The 23,831-nt window shown below is 51.6% G+C and overlaps 9 protein-coding genes across 9 annotated transcripts; 4 read left to right on the top strand and 5 right to left on the bottom strand.

Moving 5' to 3' along the window:
- Positions 1–222: 222 nt before the first annotated feature.
- Positions 223–564, top strand: PHYSODRAFT_299031 (hypothetical protein; the record flags this gene model as incomplete). The annotated part of the gene is made up of 1 exon (XM_009525615.1): positions 223–564. One exon carries the CDS (start codon positions 223–225, stop codon positions 562–564), a length of 342 nt encoding a protein of 113 aa, XP_009523910.1.
- A 31-nt stretch (positions 565–595) lies between these two features.
- On the top strand, positions 596–796 carry PHYSODRAFT_413127 (hypothetical protein; the record flags this gene model as incomplete). Its single annotated transcript, XM_009525614.1, has 1 exon — positions 596–796. A coding segment is annotated over one exon (201 nt), but the record flags the coding sequence as incomplete, so codon positions are not given.
- A 3,122-nt stretch (positions 797–3,918) lies between these two features.
- PHYSODRAFT_489404 (hypothetical protein) lies at positions 3,919–4,371 on the top strand (the record flags this gene model as incomplete). Its single annotated transcript, XM_009525613.1, has 3 exons — positions 3,919–4,074; positions 4,126–4,236; positions 4,315–4,371. Coding segments are annotated over 3 exons (324 nt in total), but the record flags the coding sequence as incomplete, so codon positions are not given.
- A 4,813-nt stretch (positions 4,372–9,184) lies between these two features.
- Positions 9,185–10,348, top strand: PHYSODRAFT_285571 (hypothetical protein; the record flags this gene model as incomplete). The annotated part of the gene is made up of 1 exon (XM_009525612.1): positions 9,185–10,348. The coding sequence occupies one exon, from the start codon at positions 9,185–9,187 to the stop codon at positions 10,346–10,348; it is 1,164 nt and encodes a 387-aa protein (XP_009523907.1).
- A 150-nt stretch (positions 10,349–10,498) lies between these two features.
- On the bottom strand, positions 10,499–10,891 carry PHYSODRAFT_490860 (hypothetical protein; the record flags this gene model as incomplete). The annotated part of the gene is made up of 1 exon (XM_009525611.1): positions 10,499–10,891. One exon carries the CDS (start codon positions 10,889–10,891, stop codon positions 10,499–10,501), a length of 393 nt encoding a protein of 130 aa, XP_009523906.1.
- On the bottom strand, positions 10,891–11,811 carry PHYSODRAFT_491689 (hypothetical protein; the record flags this gene model as incomplete). The annotated part of the gene is made up of 2 exons (XM_009525610.1): positions 10,891–11,319; positions 11,383–11,811. 2 exons carry the CDS (start codon positions 11,809–11,811, stop codon positions 10,891–10,893), a joined length of 858 nt encoding a protein of 285 aa, XP_009523905.1.
- Positions 11,812–13,902: 2,091 nt separating this feature from the next.
- Positions 13,903–14,322, bottom strand: PHYSODRAFT_255357 (hypothetical protein; the record flags this gene model as incomplete). The annotated part of the gene is made up of 1 exon (XM_009525609.1): positions 13,903–14,322. The coding sequence occupies one exon, from the start codon at positions 14,320–14,322 to the stop codon at positions 13,903–13,905; it is 420 nt and encodes a 139-aa protein (XP_009523904.1).
- Positions 14,323–15,442: 1,120 nt separating this feature from the next.
- Positions 15,443–16,399, bottom strand: PHYSODRAFT_313506 (hypothetical protein; the record flags this gene model as incomplete). Its single annotated transcript, XM_009525608.1, is given in 3 exon segments — positions 15,443–15,470; positions 15,668–16,216; positions 16,236–16,399. The coding sequence occupies 3 exon segments, from the start codon at positions 16,397–16,399 to the stop codon at positions 15,443–15,445; spliced, it is 741 nt and encodes a 246-aa protein (XP_009523903.1).
- Positions 16,400–17,265: 866 nt separating this feature from the next.
- On the bottom strand, positions 17,266–18,129 carry PHYSODRAFT_497655 (hypothetical protein; the record flags this gene model as incomplete). The annotated part of the gene is made up of 1 exon (XM_009525607.1): positions 17,266–18,129. A coding segment is annotated over one exon (864 nt), but the record flags the coding sequence as incomplete, so codon positions are not given.
- Positions 18,130–23,831: the final 5,702 nt, after the last annotated feature.

Here is a 23,831-nt window from a genome sequence, read left to right as displayed (position 1 = left end):
AACTTAGTACTGCAAGCAGCCTATATAGGACGATAGCACGTGGTACTTGCAACGCTTTGTTCCCTGCCTACTACATATAGGGAACAGCGCGTCGCAACCGCATCTTCGCTCACTCGTCCGTCTATGACATGTCCACGTTCGAACTGGGAAGAATCTCAAGATTGCGCTCATTGGACCCGAGAAAGTTGCCGACTTGGTGGAAGACGCAGTGGCAAGAGGGCAATGGCTCTGATCGGTGGGAAGTGCAGTGACCTGGACAATAATTTCTACGAGGCCGCCGCCCTGACGGATGTGAGCGCGTCTGGAGCGAGGAGATTTTCAGCCCTCGACGCGATATCCGGAGTGGAAGGTGGCACAACGGATGCAAGCCGCGCTGCGGACAACAATACAACTTGCCCCTTGCAGCCCAACAGCTACAGTGCGGCAGCCCGTGGGATTCTTTCATGGCAGGTCATCGCACCCCAAGCGGCATGGGGGATTTGGTTACGTGCTGGTGGACACGAACACGCCAGACAACAACGGCATACTAGCAGGTGGAGGCAGCAGAGAGCAACTACCAGATAACTGCACAGCGAGCACGGCTGCTCTACACTCGCTACTACAACTACTCAATCGAGCATATGAGTTAAATCTCCGCGAGATTCAAGTGGCAGGAGACTCATCAGTGGTGGTCCGCTACCTTCGCGACAGACGCCTACCCAAGACGGAGAACCTGAAGCGTTTGTATCTCAAGTGCAGACGGCTAGCAGATCGGATACGGGTTGATGCATGGCATCACATTCACCCAAACGCCAACACAGGTTGTGTCCTACTTGCTACGACTGGGTCGCCACTCGACTCCGACGACAATCCCGGGGTCGACCCACTTACGAAAAGCATCCCCTCACTGGAGCAGGCTATACGGCAAAACATCTACATGCTCGCGCAGGCGCAACTGGACACGAGCATGGCAGACCAAAGCCAGGGTGGCAGACGTCAGCAGATCTAGATCGTGCCGAGTTGCTGGTCTTTTGATCGGCTCGGTTGTTAGGATTCTTTTAAGTAATCCAATATACCTCATCATCATCAAGGAGATTTTCAGCCCGGTTGCGCCGCTCTTCGTCTTCTCCAGGGAGGAAGAAGTGCCAACGCTGGGCTAGCCGGATACTTCTACACGTAGGACGTGTCGCTCATTTCTCGTGTTGCCAGTAAGCTAAAACGGGAATGTTTAACAGGAAGAAGTGCTGTCTTGGGGGAGGGCGTGCGAAACTAAGAGTGCCGCCCCCGCAGTTCAGGCGGATGGAAGCTTCGCGAAGCCTCCACAGCCGCCCTACATCTGCATATCTATTTTAACTTGGTTTCATTATACCTACGGTGAGTCGTACCTACACTGACCTCCTATTGGCTTACCTTTCTACCAATTAGATACACTCACCCCTTCTCTGGCTGCGCGCCCTTCCGACATGTCATTCCCGAAGAAGACAGAAAACCGCGACGCTTCCGGCTGTCGCCTGAGGAATTAGTCCGACCTCGCTTCTCCTTCGCCTCGGCCGGGTTGTTGGAGGCTTGGATTGGTTCCTTGGGCTGATGGTTGTGTCGCTAGCGATTTCTACTGCTGCCGGAATGCAGTCTCCTGCTTCCGCGCGTTCTGCCTCGCCTCCAGCGACGGCTGATCATGATGTTGAGCCTCCGCCGTCTGCGTCGCCTCTGGCGACCGCAAATCTCGATGGTCCGTCCATGCTTCCGCCTGGCGCCGGCAGACGCTGAATGCGCCGCCGCGCTCGCGCAGATTGTCGATGTTGTGGCCGCTGCTGGTGAAGACAGCAATGCTGACTCCGGTCTTGACGAAGAGATGGTGCGTGTGTGTGGGAAGAATTAGAGCTCACCAGTCGCTCTCTCGGTCTTGGTTCTCTAGATTCGGGCTCGGCGTCCCCAGCGTCGCCTGGGCCTCCTGCGTCACCTGCACCGCCTGCGTCGCCAGCGCCGCTTGAGGTTGTTGCTTCGGCTGGTGGTCTTTCTCCACCTACGCGCCTCCAGGAGTTGATCTTCATGCTCGATGTGGAAGGGTTGTCCGTCGAGGAGGCGATAGGTGCTGACCCTGCGCTTGGGGCGTCGTTTGAGGCCTCGCCTGAAGATGAATTCGGGCTTTTCGATGATAGTGACGATAATGAAGGTCTGCCTCAGGTTGACCGCTCGCGCATGCGTCGCGGTGACGAGACTTCGATTTGGTATCCGATGCCGCTTCCTCCGGCGCCCAAAAAGCACCCGTCGAACAACCGCAAGAACCACTACGACCCGAAGAAGCCTTGGGATTACAACCCTGAGGTTGACATCGTCCGTGCCTTGGATGTCAGGGGCAAGGCTCCGCACCGTTGAAACTTGGTGGAATGGGAAGGCAATCCGCTACAGCTAAGCTGGGTCTGGATGGAGCAGCTCGACAAACCGTCGACGCGCTACATGATGAGGATGGTGGACGCTTGGAAGGAATCGGGAGACAAGCGCACCTTCTGTTATTGGTACTCGGAGCGTGATTCCGCGTCGGAGGCTGGTACTTGTTTTATGGATGCTTTCCGCTCGGCCTTGTACTATCTCGGACAGCCGGATCTGGTCGCAATGGAGATGTGGGATGCGTATGAAGACACGCGACCTGACGCCATCCAGTACGGTGTGTCTCGCGACGACGTGACGGAGTTCTTCAAGGTTCTGCAGTGCAAGAGTCTGCCACTGAACTACGACGTCCTTCTCCGAAACGCTCTTCCAGAGTCAAGTGCCAACATCACGACGCTCCAAGATGTTTGCCGCAAACAAGCACCCGGTGTTTACGTCGTCAGCGCTGGCCGCAATGATGTCGGGCACTGCTTTGTCGTGGTTAACCGTGGTCCGGAGAAGCAACTTCTGGCTCTTGACAATTTCAATGCCCGCAAGAACCCGCCGGTGGATTCAGCACGTGAAATGGATGGCGCAAGTGGAGCTGCAACCAGGATACAAGTGTCGCCACGGCAAGCGCAAGTCGAAGACGCAAAAAAAGCGGGAGAAGCGCATGAAGCAGCAGGTTCTGCACAAGAGGGGATGCAATACGGGAATACATGTAGGCCTTTGAGCCCCCCCCCCCCCCCCCAGCTGATCCTGCTTCACCGTTTTCGACGCTTCTTTCGCCTTGCGGATTCAAATTCCGCGATGAGATCTGGGACTTGCGACAAGTTCTCCACTGGTTCCCAGGTTTGTTTCTCCTCGCCCACCCACTCCACAAGATATTGGATCCGCCGTTTTCGCGTTCGCTTTCCACGTAATGCCTTGACGATCTGGCCAATGCTGCCGTCCGCTAAGATTACGTCGCTTGGCCTCGACAAGCGAGTCAGCTCCTTGTACGGCTTCAATGACTCAGTGTTGAAGACGGGATGCAGTTTGTTGCCAGCCTGGATGTTGAGCTCGTACGCGTGGTTATGAATCTTCCGCACCACGGTGTACGGTCCAATCCACTTGGGTCCGAACTTGGTGGAGTTGGGCAAGCCGGAGTGCTTCGGGTCCAGATTCTGCGTGCTCAAGTATACCCTGTCACCAACTTCGAAGATCTGCTCAACACGGTTTCGGTCGTAGACGTCGCGCATCCGTTCTTGGGCCTGAGCTAACGCTTCGCGACAGCGTAAGAGAATCGCCGCCTGTCGCTCGTGAAACTCTGCTCCGCGTCGACTCTTGGGGACACTCTCAAGTTGCTCGGATGCAAGTTGAAGTGGATTCAGCGGAATGTAGCCCAGATCGGCTTCGAACGGCGCAAGCTTCGTGCTGGAGTTGACAGTTGAGTTGACAGCGAACTCAGCGTTGGCGAGATGGACGTCCCAATCATCTTGAAGTGGACCGACGAAGCAACGAAAATACTCTTCCAAGGTTCGGTTCATGCGCTCCGTTTGTCCGTCACCTTGAGCGCGATGTGCAACGGTCATACTTAGCTTCGTCCCGATGGACTTGAAGACATGCTGCCAGAAGGCGGACACGAACTTCCTGTCGCGGTCGGAGACGATATTCGTCGGCATGCCGTGTAACTTCCAGATGTTGTCGATGAAGAGTCGAGCAACACCTTCGGCGTTCACCTTCTTGGTGGTTGGCACGAAATGACACCGCTTGGTCAACCGATCGACGACGACCCAGATAGAGTCGACGCCCCGTTCCGTTCGCGGCAGATCAGTGATGAAGTCCATGGAGATGGATCTCCAACGCTCGTCTGGAATACTGAGTGGCTCGAGCAACCCAGGAGGTTTCGTCAACCGCGGCTTGCTCATCCGACAAGGCTCGCAGTCGGCGACAAACTTCTGGATGGACTTCAGCATCTTCGACCAGTACCAGCGGCGCGCTAGTGTCAAGTATGTTCGCTCAGCACCGGGATGGCCGCCGTAGTTGGTGTCATGACACTCGCTGATGATTGTCTGCTGCAACTTTACATCGTTGGGCACGACAACGCGCGGAGCGTCGTCTGCGGGTGTTTGATACCAGAGCAGTCCATACGCTTCGGTGTAGCATCGGTACTTCTTCTGCTGGTTGCGTTCACGCTTCGGTTTCGAGCTGGAGTTGCGCCGCTTGATCGCTGTGAAAATGGCCTGGACCTCGCGGCCTTTCTCATACGACTTCTTGATGCTTGATATCAAGTCGGAGTCGCCAGTTACTTCGCTGATAGCCAGACTGAAGGATGTATCGTCGAAGTTTGTCACACTCAAGTCGTGGAAGAACTTCGTCTCCGGTTCCAGGTCTGGTCTTCGGCTCAAAGCGTCTGCAATACCGTCTTTCGCTCCAGGGAGATACGAGAACGTCGGTTGATACTCCGCAAGGATATCATACCAGCTTGCTAGTCGGTGGTTGGCCATCTTCTGTGTGAACACTCTTGTGGTCGGTCTCCACAATTGGCGGCTTGTCCAAGCAGTAGATCCGAAACGCGGCCAGTGCATGAACGATGGCTAACAACTCCTGTTGTTGCGTTGGGTAGTTGAGCTCCGCAGACTTCATCTTCCGACTGGTGTACGCAATGGGACGCTCGACACCATCGACGACTTGAAACAGCACTCCACCTACGGCGAACTTGCTCGCGTCCGTCCGCAGATGCATTGGCTGGCTGAAGTCCGGGAGATGCAGCACTGGTGGGTTACACAACCTCCGCTTCAACTCCTTAAAATTCCTCAACTGCACGTCGCTGAAGTGAAGCTTCGCGTTGCGCTTGATCTTCTTCTTCAGGAGGGCGAACATGGTTGCCGTGACCGAAGCGTATTTCGGGCAAAAGCGTTGCACGTAGCCAGTCAGACCCAGGAAGCTGTGAAGCTCCTCTTGGGTCCGCGGCACGGGCCAGTCTTTGATGGTCTGCACCTTGTCGGTGTCCATCCGAACTCCGTTACGTCCCACGAAATCACCAAGGCATGGAATCTCGTCGGTGCAGAAGACACACTTGGACAGTTTGACGTACAGCTTGTTGTCGCGCAAGATATCCAACGTCCGTGCAGCGCCTCCAAATGGTTTTCGATCTTCGGTGACTTGATGAAGATGTAGATGTCATCGTAGAACGACTTCGTGTTCTTCAAGTCTCGGAACAGCTTCGAAGTCAACCGGTGCATTGTTGCTGGCGCGTTGCAGACTCCCATCGGAAGTACAAGATACTCCCACAGTCCGTTTGGCGCCTGGAAAGCTGTGAACTTGATGTCTTCCTCCCGCATACGCACTTGGTAATACGCGGACATCAGATCCATAGTGGAGAACCAGTACGCTCCAGACATGGCGTCCAAGATGTCTTCCTTCCTCGTCATCGGGATGCTCTGGCGCACAGTGTTTGAATTGAGATACCGGTAGTCGTGAACGATTCTCCATCCGACTGGTTTCCGGACACAGAATGTCGGTGCTGCGTGAGTACTGATGCTTGGTCGGATGAGCTTCTTCTTCACCATGTCTTCGACCCAACGCACGATCTCACGCTGCTGCTCAGGAGACTGTCGCCACTGTTGTCGGTACATCGCCAGATTTGGATCCTTCACATCAATCCGGTGCTCAATGTCGCGCTTCTCTGGTAAACCTTCGGGTAGCTCAGGACGGAACACGTTGTCCTTGTACTCCGTTAGGAGGTCGAAGGCTGGATTTTCACGGAAACTGTCCCAGTCCGTTTCCAGATAGCGATGTGCTTTCGCACTACCAACATTGTCGGGTTGGTCTCGTCGTTGCAGTGAGCGTGCAGCTTGCTTGATCGTCTCGTTCGAGAGCACCAACATGAAGTCAGGCTCGTCGCTCGTCTTGGTCTTAATTCTCAGGAACTTCCGCAGTTTCTTGCGGGTGATGTACTTGGTCTGCACACCACTATCGTCGACAACACCCATCGTGAACATCTTCTCCACGACGTTGTCTCCACCCCTGGTACTGCTTCTTTCGTCGGCTTCTCGTGCAGTACTCTCGCGTTCTGACGTCGCAACGTCGTCTTCTCCAGCTGAACACTCGCCAGCTTGCGGGTCATCTCCTCGTCGTCTGCTGACAACGGTCGGGGTCTCCTTCTGCACTGCGTCGCGAACAGCTTCGCACGTGGACTTCACATCCGTTTCCAGTGCGGCGCCTCGACAGGAATCGGGTCTTTTCGCCGAAAGGCCTTTCGCCTCGACAGTTCTCCGAAGCCCGGAGGCAATCACCGGTCCGCCTTCCTCGATCGGTCCACAGGTGTCACTTGTCCGCTCCCAGCGCAGAGTCCTCGTTCTCGTTCCTTCGATTCATCGACCTCTCCAGTCAATACGTGGTTGCATGTCTTCGAAGAATGGTATTCCAAGAATGCAATCGAATTCGTCTGGAATCGGGTAGACGACTGCCACACACTTGTAGGCGTCGTCCAGCCTCGAGACCAGAATCTCTATCGGCAGAACTTCAAGCTCCGCCTCGACAATTTGGTTGTCTCCCAGCTTGACACGAATGTTCTTGTCGCTGAACTTGGTTGTCTGAAGCTGGTGCTCCTCGACCCAACGCTTGGATACGTAGATCGTGGTGGCTCCACAGTCCAACAACATGCTTCGTGTCGCGAGACACCTGTCACCAACACTGATTTCACCTGTTACGGAGAACAGTGGACGTGACTTGTAGACCAGGGGGTTTTCGCACAGAACGTTCAAGCTGATATTCTCAATCTTTGGTGTTTTGGTTACGCTCTCAGCCACGACAGGACCCTCCTTCGCTGACGTGGTTGCCCGTTTCCCTGTTTCTCCTGGTCTTTCTTCCTGAGAAAGCAGTTGGTCTTGATGTGACCAGGCTTCTTGCAGTGAAAGCAGGTACGACCCTCGGCGCGTTTGGGCTCAGCTCTCGGCTTGAAGCGGCCTTTCCCGCGGAACGGCTTCCCCTTGAAGGGTTTACCTTGGGCGTGAGGTTGATCAGCCGACGAGAACTTCTTGTCGCGCTTGGGTTGACGGTCGCGAGCTTCTTCGACGAAGTGAGTCACCTCGTACTTGACAGCCAAGTCCATAGCGTCGCTCAGGGTCTGGGGGTTCTCGAGCTTGACGTATCTGCGCGTGCGAGGCTTGAGACCGTTCGCGTAGTACAGCACTTGGTCGAGTACGCTCATGCCCTCCACTCTGAAGATGAGAGCTGAGTACTCACCGTTGTACGTCTCAATGTCTGCTACCTGCTTGAGTCGCTGAAGCTTCTCGCGCAGGACAGCCTGGTAGTTCGATGCCTCGAAGTGTTGGAGCACATGCTCACGGAAAATCCCCCACGTGTGCTCCTCGCTTCATGTCGTCGACGACCAGTGCAGGAACCAACCGGAGGCAGGCTTCTCCATCGCCGACCCCGCGATTCCTGGTAGTCGGGTGCTTGCGTCTTCGATCGGGATGTTGTTGATTCGACAGGCGTTCTCGATCTGGAACAGCCATTCGCGGACATCCTCCCCTCGCTTGCCGGTGAACTTCGGCAGGTTGCTCGGCACTCGCGTGCGGTCCGCCATCGCTTGGTTCAGCCGATCGATCTCGGCGCGTAGTTGGGCGATGGTGGGCATGGGTTTCTTGTGGTCAAGTTGCTGGGGTCAACAAGTGCTACCAGTTTGACAGGAAGAAGTGCTGTCTTGGGGGAGGGCGTGCGAAACTAAGAGTGCCGCCCCCGCAGTTCAGGCGGATGGAAGCTTCGCGAAGCCTCCACAGCCGCCCTACATCTGCATATCTATTTTAACTTGGTTTCATTATACCTACGGTGAGTCGTACCTACACTGACCTCCTATTGGCTTACCTTTCTACCAATCAGATACAGAATGACTGTGATGAGCAGAATTCTCAGTTCTTTTTCGTTTAATTCTTCACGAGTTTATTACATGTGTCACATATATGCAAGTACCGTCATTATGAGCATGTTACCGTGTTGGATGTGGCACTGCCCCTTTTCCCCAATCCTGGCCCCCAGACCCGAATGTTGGCTAGATCCGCCCCTGACGCGACCCACCACTAGTATAACAAAAGCTACAAACGCACCGTCTAAGGTTACAAAATGTTAGCCACCTCATTTGACACTAACTAAGAGTTTGCAAACGAACCCTTGATGTTCTGTGAAGAGGTGACTGGTTCGGATTCCTCAATTTTTTTCCAGACATGTTTTTGCGGAATACGAAAGTTGGATGCTATGTTCAAGCCACCGGCTTCAAAACAACTTCTCTGTACATGCAGTACTTCTAGAAAATGATGTGTCACTAAATACGAATCACGAGAAGGGCAAGTCAAGTTACAAACCATACTTTTGCTTTTTCGGAGAAGAAAAAGAAGCCTCGGTAGTACATTGTACTACACAGCAACTCCGCCTCTGACAGATTGCGCTGTTGAGTAGACCTGTTTAGTGCAGTGCACGAAAAAGTCCCTACAAATGCACTAAAGTACTTTAGTGCACTTTTGGCGCACCTGCGCACAACTGATGCTGGACATTAGCGTGTGCACTAAAGTACTTTAGTGCATTTGTGGGGACTTTCGTGCACTGCACTAAACAGGTCTACTGTTGAGCTGAAGCGTTGGTAACTCACTTTGGAAAAGTCAATGTGATGCCGTAGCGTGCAGATGTACTGTACTGCAATGTGGTAGTCACCATCGTAGTCACCATCATAGTCACCATCATCTGCAGGATTTATGGTAAACACGAACGAATGGACAACACAAAATGCGACGGGAGGATACAGTGCTGGGGGCGCCCCAGCTGGGCAGGACGATCAGGAAAAGCCCTCCCTCCTCACATGGCCATGTGCACTTTGATTCTCACCCAGGAGCCCCAAGTCGAGCGAATGAGTTTGCTCAACGCTGCTTTGTTTGCGATCTACCTTCTTAGTGCGCTGGGTTGCGATGCTTCAGCCCTCACGAATTATCCGGACCAAGGGAGGATCTCTCTCCCCAACCTACGCCACTCCAACACTGCTCTCCAGAGAAGAGTGTTAAAGTCCAAGGACGCGGACAACGTCGACACCAAGGGCGACATCGAGAGGGCTTACATCCCGGGGTTATCACCGATAGCAGGGGCGGTCTCGAAGATTAGTCCGTCTGCTCAGAAACTCGCTAACAAGTTGTGGCTGCAGTCGAAGACGGACCCAGAGCTGGTTTTCAACGTGTTGCACCTCGGAGAGGCCGCCGCGAAGCTCGACAACAACCCAAGGTTCCTCCTGTGGCTCAAGTACGTCGACATGTACGCGAATTTAAAGTTCCGCTCGTTTTCCGACCACCAAATCGTTGTGTTGCTGCGAAAGTCCCACTCGGACGAGAAGCTGGTGACACTTTCCCAGTCGCTTCGCCGAATCCCGGCCAGAAAGAACTTGGCTGAGATGATGCAGCGTTACCTGATTGAAGACTCGGCATCGTCGCGCCCGCTGCTGATTGCGGCGTGGCGTGAGTCTCTTGAAACACCGGATGAGGTTTTCAAGATACTATATCCAAATGGGGCGACACTTCCAGCGGACAAACTGCCAGACAACTCCCAGTTCCTGCAGTGGTTTAAATACACCGAGACGTACTGGCCAGTTGACACGCGCGACTTGAGCACGTTCAAGTTCTTGGAGCAGAAGTTTGGCGATTCGGACATGCACATCGCGCTACTCTTCCAAGCCGTAAAGCAGCGTCAGGAACTCGAGACCCTTGGAGATAGCTTGCAGAGTCTCCTGTTCAATACTTGGGTAGACAAAAAGTTCACGCCTGGGTTTGTCCAGAGTCAGTTGGCGCTGCCGTGGGGGATTGCGATTTTCAAGTTAGGCAAGGGTGACGTCTTTTACAGAGCGCTGGAAGAGTACACGATCCACTATACAGGAAAACTGGGTGGAAAGGAAGTGCTGAAGACAGTGCGAGGGTTGTTTGCCAACGATAAGCCTGACGAAGCTCTTGCAATTGCTACAAACCTTGCACGGAACCAATAAAAGGTGTCTTCCTGTCGGCGACAACTTTGACAATCCAGATATTCGTTTGTTTTATTTAGCGGAGTCACGTCGTATCGGTTAATAGTCCTTCTCTGGATCAGCCTCATGCTGGTGCCTCGAAGTGATTCGAACAGCGACCACCATAGCTACTCACTCAATTGAAATTGGTGTTTGTTTCGAACCAGCTTGTGAATCTGATTCTGTTTGCCTTGCCTTCTTCTTCCCACTCCCCTCTGCAGTAGCACTCTTTTCGTCTTCTTCACGAATCGTGAAGGTGCTGAGCAGTCCAAAGTGGTCGGATGGCCACAGTCCATCGGCGATCTTCTGCTGACCGACAATCATGATCTCATCAAACGTACACCGCGCTGCTTCTTCACCGGGCGCAGCGTAGAAATACATGCGATCCAGCCGACTGAGAAAGGATCGACTCGTCACCAGCGTATTGCGCGTACCGTCAAACGTGTACCCATTCTCCTCCGTGTTACCAGGCACAGACAACCAGAGATCCTTCCAGCCTCCGGGAAGACCAGCCGTCGCCTGCATCACAACAAGAAAAATAAATTGGCTCGCCTTATCAACAAGAATCTCGACTCCAGATATCCTACCATGTCCATTTCCTCTTCGTCTCCGTGCCCCACCTCCTCCCCACGAAGCTCACCCGCCTTCCGTCTCACCAACTGCTTCTCATCATCCGTAGTATCCGCTGCCTCTAGGAAACAATCCTCATGGAACCACACTCGGATCTCCATGACCTTCCCTCCGGCCACCTTGTCCTTCATCATCTTCCCCACCCGCACCGCACCCTTATCAATACTCTCCCTGCACTTCCGACACTTGGACCTGCCACTCTTGGCCAGCTCCACATCCACATCCGCGAACGCGGTCAGACGTCGGTCCAGCAGCTTCATGTCCGCTCGCAGCAGGTTCGTGTCCCCCATGAACACCGCCCCGAGACAGACGCTGGGACTACTCTGGCCATGGAGTTGTCGTTTCCCGCCTACTACCACCACGTCGTCACTCTCCGCATTGTTCACTCGGTCCCGAAGTAGAGTGAGACTCTCCTTCAATTGGGCCACGCGAGGCCCCGCGAACTGCGGGAGACTCTCGAGGTGGGACGTCCCCACGTAGAGCGTACAGCCCGGAGTGGGTTCTACCTGCATGAGCACGAGCTCTCTGCCCATCCCCGTATTGGAGAACGGGTGCGTCTCTAACGACTTGACGGGGAGGGCGCTGAATAGGGCCACGAAGTAGGCCTCCTGGAAGGGCGGGGCCGTGTCCACGCTGCAGTCGTAGAACTGGGCCCAGCTCTGCGCCTTGAGCAGCGCCAGCGCCTCGCGCGTGACCTCCTGGAACCCGATGACCGCGGGGCGCGTGCGCTCCACGAGCCGGCCGATGGCCTTCATGCGCACGGAGCGAGCCACCTCGTCGAAGAAGACGTTGAACGTCAGGATGCGCAGCTTCATGCTAGCTGGCTTGTCAAATGATTCTGTGGTTTTTGAATTTTCTAAAGTTCGCGGATATGCGAACTTAAAGCCCGTTCTCAACCGGACCGCTCTTATTGACTCACAGTATCAGACAACAGCCGAGCCACGGACAAGGCGTCAATTTGACTCCTTGACTGCCAAAAAAGTCAACCTTGTATTTTAGCTTCTACTCGAGGTGTTCGGGCCGCTGGTGCTAGCGGGCGCCAACACAAAGGGGGCCCGCTACTCTATCCAGCCTACATGTATACGAATTCGTGTTATTATTGAGTGCATCGTACAGAACGTGTAATGTTACATCTATTTCGAAGTAGATACATGTTGCAGGTAGTGGACACTACCTTTAGATGTAGAACCCCCACCACCGGGAAGCGTGTACTACGCCTACCTGCTCTTTAGCAGGCGTAGATCAACACGCACTAGCGCAGCATGTCCTACGAGTGGAAGTTATGTATCAGTCAATATACATGTAGTCATAACATGCATCGGTTGACGGAGTCGTGTGCGTGAGAGTTAAATGTTATCGTGTACCGTGAGATAAAAACTAATAGCTGCGACTGCTGCCGACAGTTACCAGCACCTGCATACCATATATAGGGGCCAAACAATTCGGCTGCAGTGCCTATGGAGATGATTGTTGTTATGCATTCGAGACCTTGCTAACTTTACTTGATTTATGATGACAAACAGCCCATATCCACAGCCAACCATGATGTTTGGGCTTTCAAGCGAGCTAACGTATACCTCCATGCCCGTACGATATCGGCGAAGGCGTGCTGAGGCGAAAGGCACCGTTAGGTGGCATCAGTAGAGCTTTTTATTTGAGTCAACAGAGGTTTAGCACTAAAATAAAATGTGAGTATGTCGAAAAACTTGTTGTGTTTCTGCATATTGCAAACATCTTCAGCAAAAACTGGCGCAGACAACAATAAGGAAAGCGATACAAAAAGATCTACTACGCTGGTCAACCAGCAGTGTGAAGAAAAACCGTCTACCTACCGCGATATGGTGGAGCTACTCAATGAGTGGATCGTCATCTTATGCTACAGAAGCTACTTGTAAGTTAACCACACCAGTATAATGAAGAAATATAAGTGCGTAATATTTTGCTGCACAAAGCAAAATAGATTCCTTAGCGTAGAGCGCGTGTAGCTTCAAATTCAATGGCCGCTTTAGAAATGTTTAACGAGTTTCCGTTTTCATTACAGTTTTTGTGAGTTGCCTTGCATTCTTGCTGTTTGGTTTTAATCTACTGGTACGTCGGATACCTATTTAGCATTAATCCACTACAGGCGTACAAGTACTGGCTCATATATTGTTTTCAGTTGGTGTATGAGCTAGCATCGAGAAATACGAGTCTTCGTGGGCAAAACTCATCATACTTCGCGTTGCTGCTTTTGGTATGTTTTGAGTTCGAATTGACCGATGTCATCTGGAAGCTCATGCGGGTAGGGCGCACAATGCGGCCGCATGCGGCCGCATTGTACAAAACTGTGCGATGCGGTGCGGCCGACCTGACGGCAGTTTTTACGAGGTTTTTCTGCTTGTCGTATTATATTGTGAATTCCGGCCAAATTTGCCGAATCGGGTCGGTTTTGGGGCCCCTGTCCAACCGACCAATACAAACATCAAGTCATTTGCCGAATCGCCGGCCAACAAACATATGGTTCTGTGCCCGCATGTCAAGCCCAATCCGTACTTAGTAGGGAGTCAAGGGGGCATAGCCGGGCGACCTTAGTCAACCCAAGTGCTTTGGCCACGGACGATTCAATCCGCCCCGATCGGAAAATTAGAGTAGAACTCACAATAATACTGTGAAACATTCAAAAAGACAGCGATCTTTTAGCTTTTCTTTTTTGGCTGAAAAGCAAAATCTGCTGCTAACGTTGTCTTCATACTACCAGTATTAATAGTAGTGTAGACCATTTTCCAATTTGAAAGCGACTCTGCCCTCACTACTTCCGCACAGATGCAGATAAACTGTCGAGAGCTTCCAGCACCAACCAAAGGCCGTGGAAAAAGGCCGCAAAATGTTTTTCAGAGCAAACTCACAAATGCTTCAGATTTTGAAGTTCAGACGGCTTTGTCGGGGTTGGACACGACTCTTTCTCGGCTCGTGGTGATCTTGATGTACCTGATGCGCGTGCGGCCATGGTACGGGCCCCAGAGGGCCTCCAAGCACTGGATGCGCTCACCAAGCTGCATCTTCATCGTTTGCGGGTAGCCGCCGTTGCCGCCGTGGTTCGCACTGGTTCGTCCCGCTCCCGGGGGCGTAACTTCGATTCCAACGCCGTTCACGCGCTCGCCGGTGCGAATCGTGACGGAATGAATAGCCTCTCCGGACTTGGCAAACACCGTATCCGTGAAAAAATTACCGTGGGGCTCGCCATACGTCTTGCCGAGCCGATAAATCTCCCAGCCCTCGGTAGTTGCTTCAGTAGCGCCGATCGTCATTAGCGCCACCGTTGCCAGGACCTGGGAGAAGAACTTCATCGTTGTAGCTTGAGCTTGTTGCTGGAACGAGAGAAATTGAGAATGAACTGAAGCTCCCGCCGTCTTTCCCTTACGGCTTTGAACTTGCCATTCACTCGATGGTACACCGATACGCATCCACCATGGAAGCATCCCAGATGCCGGATGTACTACAGGTACTCTAGGATAAAGGATAGGATCGGCCTATTGGAAGGGGCCACTCACAGTCACGTTCCATGATGAAGTGGTATCGTTCGTCGACAAACCCACCGTAAAATAAGCGGAGGATTTTTGGGAGATCTGGGCAATCTCAATGCTACACTTGGTCTCGATTCAACGTGATACCTGTCAAGTATAAAAAAATATATACTACGATTTTGGCCATCAAGCCACCTGTCTAACCATCAATGGAGTATCTGATAAAGCTAAACCGTGTGTATAAAAAAATTGAGGGCAGCTAAGGAAAACATGTTTACGAGGTGGTTGCTCAAAATCGCACTTAATGTGACTTTGCCCATACTTGTACGAACAATATGGTGTTGACGAGCAACTTATTCGTCAACTCCCCTCCCCCCGTCGCGTGACTTTTCCTTGGCACCATCCGCTTCAGCAGTGTTGACGAGCAAGTTGTCCGTTGGAGATGGTAGCATCCGCTTCAATGTTGATGAACAGATTGCTCGTCATCACTAAACTCGAGGATGCAAGTCGATATCTCATCCTGATGCATCCATTTACAGTATATTATAGCAGCTAGCAAAACGAGACGTTCATTAAGCAGTTAATCAACTTCTCCTTTTTCTAACCTCGAGGATGCAGTATTATTATTTTCTATTGGACAATATTGATCGATACTGTACACGCAATTTTTCGACTCAGATCGCTGGGATGCCTTTTTCCTCTCGCTCCAATGTAGTGTAGCTTGACTGGCTATTTGCACCAAACCCTGCCTGTAATGCTTGAAGTCGGTGAATCAAGTTGGGCAAGGGATTAATGAGACCAGGGATTCCAATCGCTCCAAATAAAGTTCAACGAACATGAAGTAGATCATACAAGAGTACTTTTTCAAGCCTCAAATTTTATTATCGAGCTTTCACAGCGGCTGTTAAAGCAGCGTTAATGTTGTTGGCAGCCAAGAGCTCTCTCACTTTCGCCAGCGTCTCCTTCCCGTTCTTCTCTGCTGCAAACCGCAATGTGTATGCCTCCAAAACTTTGTATCCGGGGTCACTTTTAAACCGCTCCGTAATACTATCTTCAATGTTCACCAAACGCGCGATGCCCTTTGGCTCCACTGTGGCCATCCATCGTCGGAACAGATTCCTCTCCAAGCTATCACCGAGTCTTTTCAGGTCCAGTCGTGTTAAGCGACTGGAAAAACCCCGCCAAGTTTACGTCCGGTGTGAGCCTTCCCTTCAGCAGGAAATTCAGCGTTTGGCGGTCGGAATACGAACTTGCACCCATCTTAGCTTTGTACTTCTCGGTGAAGCGGAGCCACTGGAGAAACTGGTGCCTATCTGCCAGTGGCGTTTTCCCGAGCCGTAGGATATTGAAAACACTCTGCGGGGTTTCTCCGGCACCCAGCCACACCGCGTCCAGCCAGCTGTGTATAGCTGGTGGTGAAGCTCTTATCAAGAATTTCTGCATCTTCTCTGCTGATTTCTTCATTCCTGGAACCAGTCTAATCGACTGAAGAACCGCCGCCAGCTCTGCTCCCGGCGTCGTCTGCCTCAAGAAGTTAAACACTTCGAGGTCCGTGAACCAGCGCTTCCCCCACTTGCTTCTGTACAGTTCCACATAGTCGAGCCACTGTATGAATTTCGGGTTGTCGTTGAGCCTTGCCATGCTAGCCTCGCCAAGACACAGAGCCTTGAACACATCTCTCGGGTCGGTTAGCGACTGTAGCCACAGCCGGACGCGTCTTCGCTGCCAGATCCGACAGCACGGGATTGCCAGCTCTTTCTTCGTCGTCGTTAGTTTCGGTATCGGCCGTGAGTGATCTCAGTCTTGAAACACCTCTGCTCGCTTGGTCAAGCGCTAAAGTGACACCAAAATTCGCGAGGAAGGCAACGAAGAGCAACAAGACCCCACACTTCTTGTGCATGCTTGAACGTTGGTACTTGCTGGAAAGTTGTGAACTGAGGATCTCAGTACACCACGGTGATCGTCTTCAATGGCGCTCTCAGTCTCAGGGCCGTTCGTTACAGAGGAATTGGTTGATTTTGTACATTTTGTAGCGCAATCTTCTATGCATAAAACACGCAGTAGGTTGTACGGGGGAGTGTGCCAAGGTACTAATATACCGTACATTCCACGGTAAAGGATACACAACAATAACCAGAGATTAATGCGTTATGATGTCTGTTATCCCAATACAGTACTGAGATAACAGTCACGTCGACACCTCCATGGTGTATTCGTACAATTTTCTAGCGTAATCACCCTGGCGTAGAGATCTACATAATATGTAGATCTCTACGCCTCTAATATTCGTATATTATACGAATCTACATTACCAAGGAATAGCGCTTCTCGCGAAGGGAGTGATGTAGTGCCGATGAATGCTGATCGTGAACTTGTAAGTTCATAATTTAAGCAACATACCTCAATGAAATGGAAATACATGTAGTATCGTAGGAGCCAGTCAAAATTGCCTTAGTAAGGAATACTTAATTTGAGACTTCCTTAGAAACTTAGAAATCCGCTTTTCAAGGCAAATGACAAATACAAACACCAGATAATGAATGCGGCTATGACTACCAAGAAAATAGTATTATAATAACCACACATTTAACTCTAAAGTTTAAACAGCGAAAAATTCAAGTAACATGTAAATTACTTTTAATCCAGCCGAAGTACTTCAAAGATTAACTCACTTTCATACTGCTCAAGTACATGTATAGTTTATTAAATCCAGAGCTCCTCCGTGTATACACGCCGCTAGTATTAATTCATTTTCTTTTAGTTTTATTACGAAACCTTTACAGCTGCTTCTAATGCAGCTGTAGGATTGTTGTTGGCAAAGAGCTCTTTAACTTTCTCCATCGTCGCCGTCCCGCTCTTTTCTGCTGCATACTGCAGTGTGAACGTTTTCAGAATTTCATACCTGGGGTCGCGTTTGGACACCTTCGAAACACTGTTTCTGATTCCCAAAACCGTCGCGACGTTCTTCGGCTCCCATGTTTCCATCCAGATCCGGAAGAGATGCGTCTCCAAGCTGCCGCCAACCTTCTTCAGACCGGAGATCTTCTTAATCGACAGGAAAAACGCTGCTAGGTCTTCTTCCGCAGTCCACGGTCTTGTTTCCATCAAGATTTCCAGTGTTTGCCGGTCTGAGTAAGAACTTTCTCCCACCTTAGCTCGATATTTGTCGGTGAATCTAAACCACTGAACGAACTTTCGGTTGGCTTCCAGGGGAGTTTCACTCAGACGGAGGATCGTGTAAACATTTTGGGGACTTTCACCTGCCTGCAACCACACCTCGTTCATCCATCTGCGAGTGGCGGATGACGCGCTCGCGAACAGGTATTGTTGCAAAATCGTAGCGGCATTCTTCATACCCGGCACCGCTCGAAGCGCTTGGAAAATGACCGCCAGGTCTGCCTGTGGCGTCGTCTTCGCCAAGATCTCGAATACATCGCCGTCCGAGAACCAGTGGTTTCCTTTCTTCGCTCTGAACATGTTCACATACTCGAGCCATTGCCAGAACTTCGGATTGTCGTCAAGCCTGGTCGCCGCGGTCTCACCCAGGTGTAACGCGTTCCAAACATCCTTCGGGCTGGTTTTAGACTGTAGCCACAACCAGTTCGCGACACTGGATGTATCTTCGATGCCAGCTCCGCGATCTTCGACAGCAGGGGGATACCAGCCCTCTCCTGACCCTCTTTAGCGTCGTTAGAGGCCGTGAGCAGCATTCTCGAGACCTCCGTGCTCTTGTATGCCCTAAATGAACCAGGGGCGGTACGTAGATTGGCAGCAACATCGCTAGCTTGGTTGAAGTCTAAAGCGACAGTAAGAAAGACAACGGGTACGAGTAGAAACACGCACCGCAGACGCATACCTGCGCCCAAAGTTTTGGGATCTGTCGGTGTGTGTGCTTGGAGACAAGATTCGAACTGAGGAGTGGATAGCTCCAGCCATTCGTGCCGACGCATAAAATGATGGCACGGGCTTTCCGGAAGACCTCTTCATGTACTATACTGAAGTTACAATTGCCATTTTAATAAGAGGTGACCAGTCTATGACGTTCACGTCATCATGTGGCGCCGGTGTGACACAAACTTTCCAGCCGATTCTGAATCGTCGATTCATTCCCGAAGCCTCAGATCCATGTAGCCATACCTACCGGTAAGGCGGGAACCAAATGTGAAGGGATGAAAGGTTTGTGCCCGGCGACAGAGCATCGGAATAAGTATGACATAGCTCGCGTAACGTCTTGGAGTGGTTAATAGTAGTCCAATAGAATCATAGTTTGCAGCTCGAGTTTAAGTCCGCTTGATTATCGTGAAAACCGATTACATAGTTTGTCCTGCTGAATTAGCCGGTTAAACATCGCTCATAGCGGATTTGGAGACAAATAAATCGGGGATGTCGCAATTATGATCGGAGTATAAATCGGTCATCGATCTCGTAATTATGTGCAGCCTAGCTATTTCGACCAACATGCATTTCCCTCGGCCCGAGACTCGCCAAGTGCAGCGGCAACACCGCGCTTAAACGCGTCGCCTGCATATCTCAGTTACACGTATTATAGCGTGCGGTTTTTCTTGCTTCGTTCTGCTGTTAGGCCGTGTTCGACTTGCATCCAATCCAGTTGTTTGGGCCAAATGCAGCCGGGGGAAAACGTCAAAAGGTGTATGAATTTGAAACGTTTTGTCAAAAGCGGTTAGCTCGTGTCATTAGATGTATGCTAGGTTGTCGGTATGACAGTATGTGTATGTGGTTCCAAGCGCACCAAGGTGCATGATAAAGCTGCATCGGCAACGAATGCGGTGACTGGTGTGTGGGCTTAGATCCAAATCCATAAAACCCCGGGTTAGGAAGGCAACTAGCCCGGTCCGTGGTGTCCATGACTTTGATAGCGAATTGTACGGCTGAGGGACTACAATGAACGTCGTTATCCATTGTAGCCAGGTCAGCGTTGCCACAGTTCTACAATACCTACACTCTCCCCCGGTTGGGGGCTCTCACTAGAGCTCCTTCACCTCCGAAATTCAGATGCAAAATCTACCTAGTATAGCCATGCTATATACGCTTGCGGTTTGCGTTGGTAGTTCCTTGTAGCTACAATAGCGAAGTTGTCGAGTACAGTTGCTCTATATGCTATTATTAGTTGACCGTGTTCGCTACGAGCGTGTCGTTAATAAACTACTGTGCTTGGAAGCTCGATCCTGGGTCTGTATGACCCGACCTCGGCCGATATACCGCGGCAACCAAAACGTGTGTCAGTACGTGTATGATGAGACATGACGCGACGTGACGCCCACGACCACTACACCTATTGACAAACGTTTTCCCAACGCATACACCTTTTGACGTTTTCCCTGCAGCCGGATTAGCTTCATCCAGCTCGTTTGCGACCTGAAACACCCAAAAAAGCGATCCAGCTCGATAAGCTCAAAAGAGCTGGATTTAAAATTCAGCTCTAGGCAAAATTATGAATCGGGCTGGATAAACCTGCCTTTTCTACGTGCCTTCCAAACCAACAATTTGTCCGAAACCAGTCCTTTTTGAATCGAGCTCGAATGGGGTGTGCAAGTCGAACACGGCCTTAGTTTTCTAGCCTTGACTACCTAGCAAAGAGCGACTGCAACGATTGTTGTCTGGCGGCTGATTTACACCATTTCTCACACGACTTGCAAATTTTTCAAACCAAGGTGACTTGTCCGTGCAAATTTTAAATGTATGCTTTTGGTCACATGAAAACACATGTCCAAGCGGAAGCGAGCGGTTGCAAGGTCGCGTAGTCGCAGCAAACCCGCGCGGGGTGCCCGCGAAGCAGGGCCGAGAGAGCGTTCTAACCACAGAGGAGGATGGTCATTTCACAGAGCGTGGGGCCAAACTACAGACGGTAGTGCATAATCACAGAGACAGCGATTGCTTCACAGAGCACGCTCCTGTACGCGTAACCTTCGGCACAGCGTAACCCGCGCAATTCTGCCGCAGAATTGCCGCACATATACTTATTGCATATTATTGCTGCTACTGGCCGGCTCAATGCCTGCGTACAGTGGGGGCTTCTTGTGGTGTGGCACCCATGAGGGATCACTACAGCCCACCCCCGCTGCCTCCTACGTTCGAACTAGGCGCGCTATTAACGCATGTAGCTCGACTGAAAAGCGGGGGGGGGGGGGGGGGGCGTGGTGCAGCTACGCGATCGTCACGGGGGTCGGTAACGCGAAGCGGATGAAACAGGGCTACGTGTGCATCACCCGCATAAATCTAGAATGACATAGAGTGAAGTGAAATACCAGCTAGCTGCTACAGCGTGCAGTAGCACAGGCTGCGGTTGCCATGCCTCGAGTAGCAGCCCAATGGCGGGCGGAGCGTTGCTCGGTACTAGTCAAAAAGACACTTGCGCCGTGCGCTACAAGTCTCTCAACCATGTTGGCGTGTCCGTGCACAGCTGGCCGTGGCCATTGAGCGCGTCGATAGCGGCGGTAGCACACACATCTCTCAGTCAGGTATGCTTGAGACTGCTTCCCGAGCTGGAAGCGCGGCAATGAAACACTCGAGTCCCCATGCGTTTTGCCGCGCTTATGGCAGGTTGATATAGGATCAAATAGTGGTGACTCATGCGGCAGACCGACTGGCGTTGCGTCCGGTGGAGACCACGTTCAGCACTTTGGCGCCATCGACGAGGTTTCCTGTATGCTACGACGCAGGGAGTAGGATGCGCTATTATATATTATAAAATACTTCCTACACCTCAATGCATAAACTATAGTCTCCTCTGCCTCTTTAAGGCTGTAGCACGATCATGATCGACAGCTTTTATCTTGCAGTATAGCATGAAACTTCTGCTCCTAGCATTGTCTGGTCGCGAGGAGCACAGTTTTAGTGCAACGAGGCGGCAGGTATTCATGCAGCAAGCGCACATCACAAAATAACATCTATCTACTCGATCACGGCATAATATCACATAGGAGAGAAAACGCACACAGCACACAGCAGATTCGGCTGGGTCCTTGCTCGTACAGTTCGCAAGTGCTGGTATTTCTGCCAGCAGAATTGGATTTGCTGCTGCCGGTATTGCCCTTATGTACTTCTGCTAGCAGAATTGCATTTAAGAAGGACCAAGATGTATTTCTCCCTGCAGAATTGCATGTGGCGAGGCCCGCGATGTATATCTGCCGGCAGAATTGCATGTGGCAAGACCCACGAGGTATTTATGCCGGCAGAATTTCAGTTGGCAAAGACCACTATGTATTTCTGCTGGCAGAATTGCATATGGCAAGGAGCACTGTGTATTTCAGCTGGCACTCAGCCGGTAGTGGCAGTGCTAGTGTTCTATTTCTGCTGATGGATCTGACGCCGTCCACAGCTTTAGGTGACGACTGCAGACCAGCATAGCAATTCTGTCGGCAGGATTGCTTTATGAGAGGTCATACATCCAGAATAGTGACTACCAAAGGGTAACCCTGGAGGTTACACTGGGAGTCGTGTCTCCTCTGACAGCTGCTGTGTCATAAACGTTGCTCTGTGAAATTGCTGCACGCTCTGTGATTCTGCCGCGTTCGCTGCCCTTGCAACCACGGATTTATATCCTGGTTGATGTCCAAGACGTGGTCCGGGATTCATCCAGGACGTAAGATAATAACTCACACACAAAACTTTCCCCTTTCCGCGAGGACGACACCAGCAGGCCGAAGCAGCTGGCTTCCTCATAGCTTCAAGCGCGCGGCAGTTCCGCGGCGGCACCCACCGATGGGAGTTTTCACCTCGATCTTCGGCTTCGTGTTCACGGTGATCACGTTGCTGACCGATATGCGTTAGTCATTATTCCTGCATGTACGCTAGCAGAACACAGCACAGTATATTCCTTCATGACTTCATGAAATACCTTTAAATCCTTATAACCAAAGGTCGTTGCTTCGATATCCTCGATTCGCACGGTAGTCTGTAGTCTTCGTCCTGATCGAGCTGGCTCCTGTGTAGCAGTAGAGTACCTTCGTTATCGTAACGGCGTTAAGCCTTGGGGTAGCGGGCAATTCGACTTTCACGACGTCATGCGCTGCCGCGTGGAGAAACTTCGACATTTTATCGTTGGGTGGCGTATCTACATGTAGCAAGAAGTCCAAGAAGTCCAAGAAGTGCAAGAAGTGCACGTGCCGAGGCGCTTAAACATTGCACTGGCCACGTAATTGCATTGAGTCGCATGTAGTATAGGTGTGACACCGTCCACATCCTGTTGAGCGTCTTGGCCCGCGTGCACTCGAGCACATTGAAGATCAACGATTAACAGTTGATCGCCGCCGGTAAAGCTAGTAGGACGAGACGGCGTGGCATTCTCACCTCCGTTTCAACGCAGATCATGTAGTCCTCCCGAAACACAGTGGACGCCTACGGGCCTTGGTCGTGCCGTTCCACTGACTGCTTCCCGCGGTAGACCATGGCTGTTGGTGGCCGGTTCTTTCTTGCCGAAGTCGCAACTGTTGCGCCCGCCCGCTAAACTACACGCAGATGCTACTACGTGAACGCTGTACGAGACGCTAATAGAGCGATGTTATCGTAAGAGCACTTATCTCGCTTTCACCTCGCTAACGGGGACTAATAACTGGTTAATAAACTTTCCTCTAAAGTAGGGTTAAACTGACGCAGATCTCCATGAATGCGATCTGTCGAGTGCTTCGACTCGAGCCGCCGGTGTCGGGTGGTGCTCGCCCCCAGCATATCAGCCCTACTCAGGGATCAATGAGAAGGCCCCGTTCTTCGAGAACGAGTACGACAATGAGCTGGGCTTGGGCCAAAACGTATTTAACTCGACTGGAACGAGGAGCACGCCACTCCCGCGTTACAGACCGCACGTCGAGCCCCATATCACGCTCGTGGCCGCATTCTCACTCGGTGTGCTGGTCCCATTGTCAGGATGGTTCTACATATCAAAGTGCGGATGATGATCTTCAAGCTGTTGGGCTCAACGGATATGTGCTTTTGGGCGGACGTCGAGGCTGCATACCACGGGTCATGGAGTACTTACGGACTGGCGATGCAGTTGCCGTACAATCTTATAATTTCTAGCGGAATGGTTGTTGGGGTGTCGTGAATCACGGCACCCTAACAACACGACTCGTTGGATAGCCACTAAGTTGAAGTGCTAAACCTTCATATTTATATGCGGTCCCTCTAGAACTTTATGCGCATCCTATACCGAAAAAGCACAAAACGGGTGTCTCGCTCCAGTTTAGAACTTACCGCCGCGGCAAGAAGCAGTAGCCCTGGAAGCGCGCATGTGTAAGATGAAGTAAGGCGAGGTCAGTTCTTACAGGTATTGTAACTAGCTCAAATGACGTCTCTAACCGGTCCAACTGGCGTTT

The sequence above is a fragment of the Phytophthora sojae genome (genome assembly GCF_000149755.1).
Source record: "Phytophthora sojae unplaced genomic scaffold PHYSOscaffold_3, whole genome shotgun sequence".
Classification (NCBI taxonomy): domain Eukaryota; phylum Oomycota; class Peronosporomycetes; order Peronosporales; family Peronosporaceae; genus Phytophthora; species Phytophthora sojae.
This window is presented reverse-complemented; position numbering and strand designations above follow the sequence as displayed.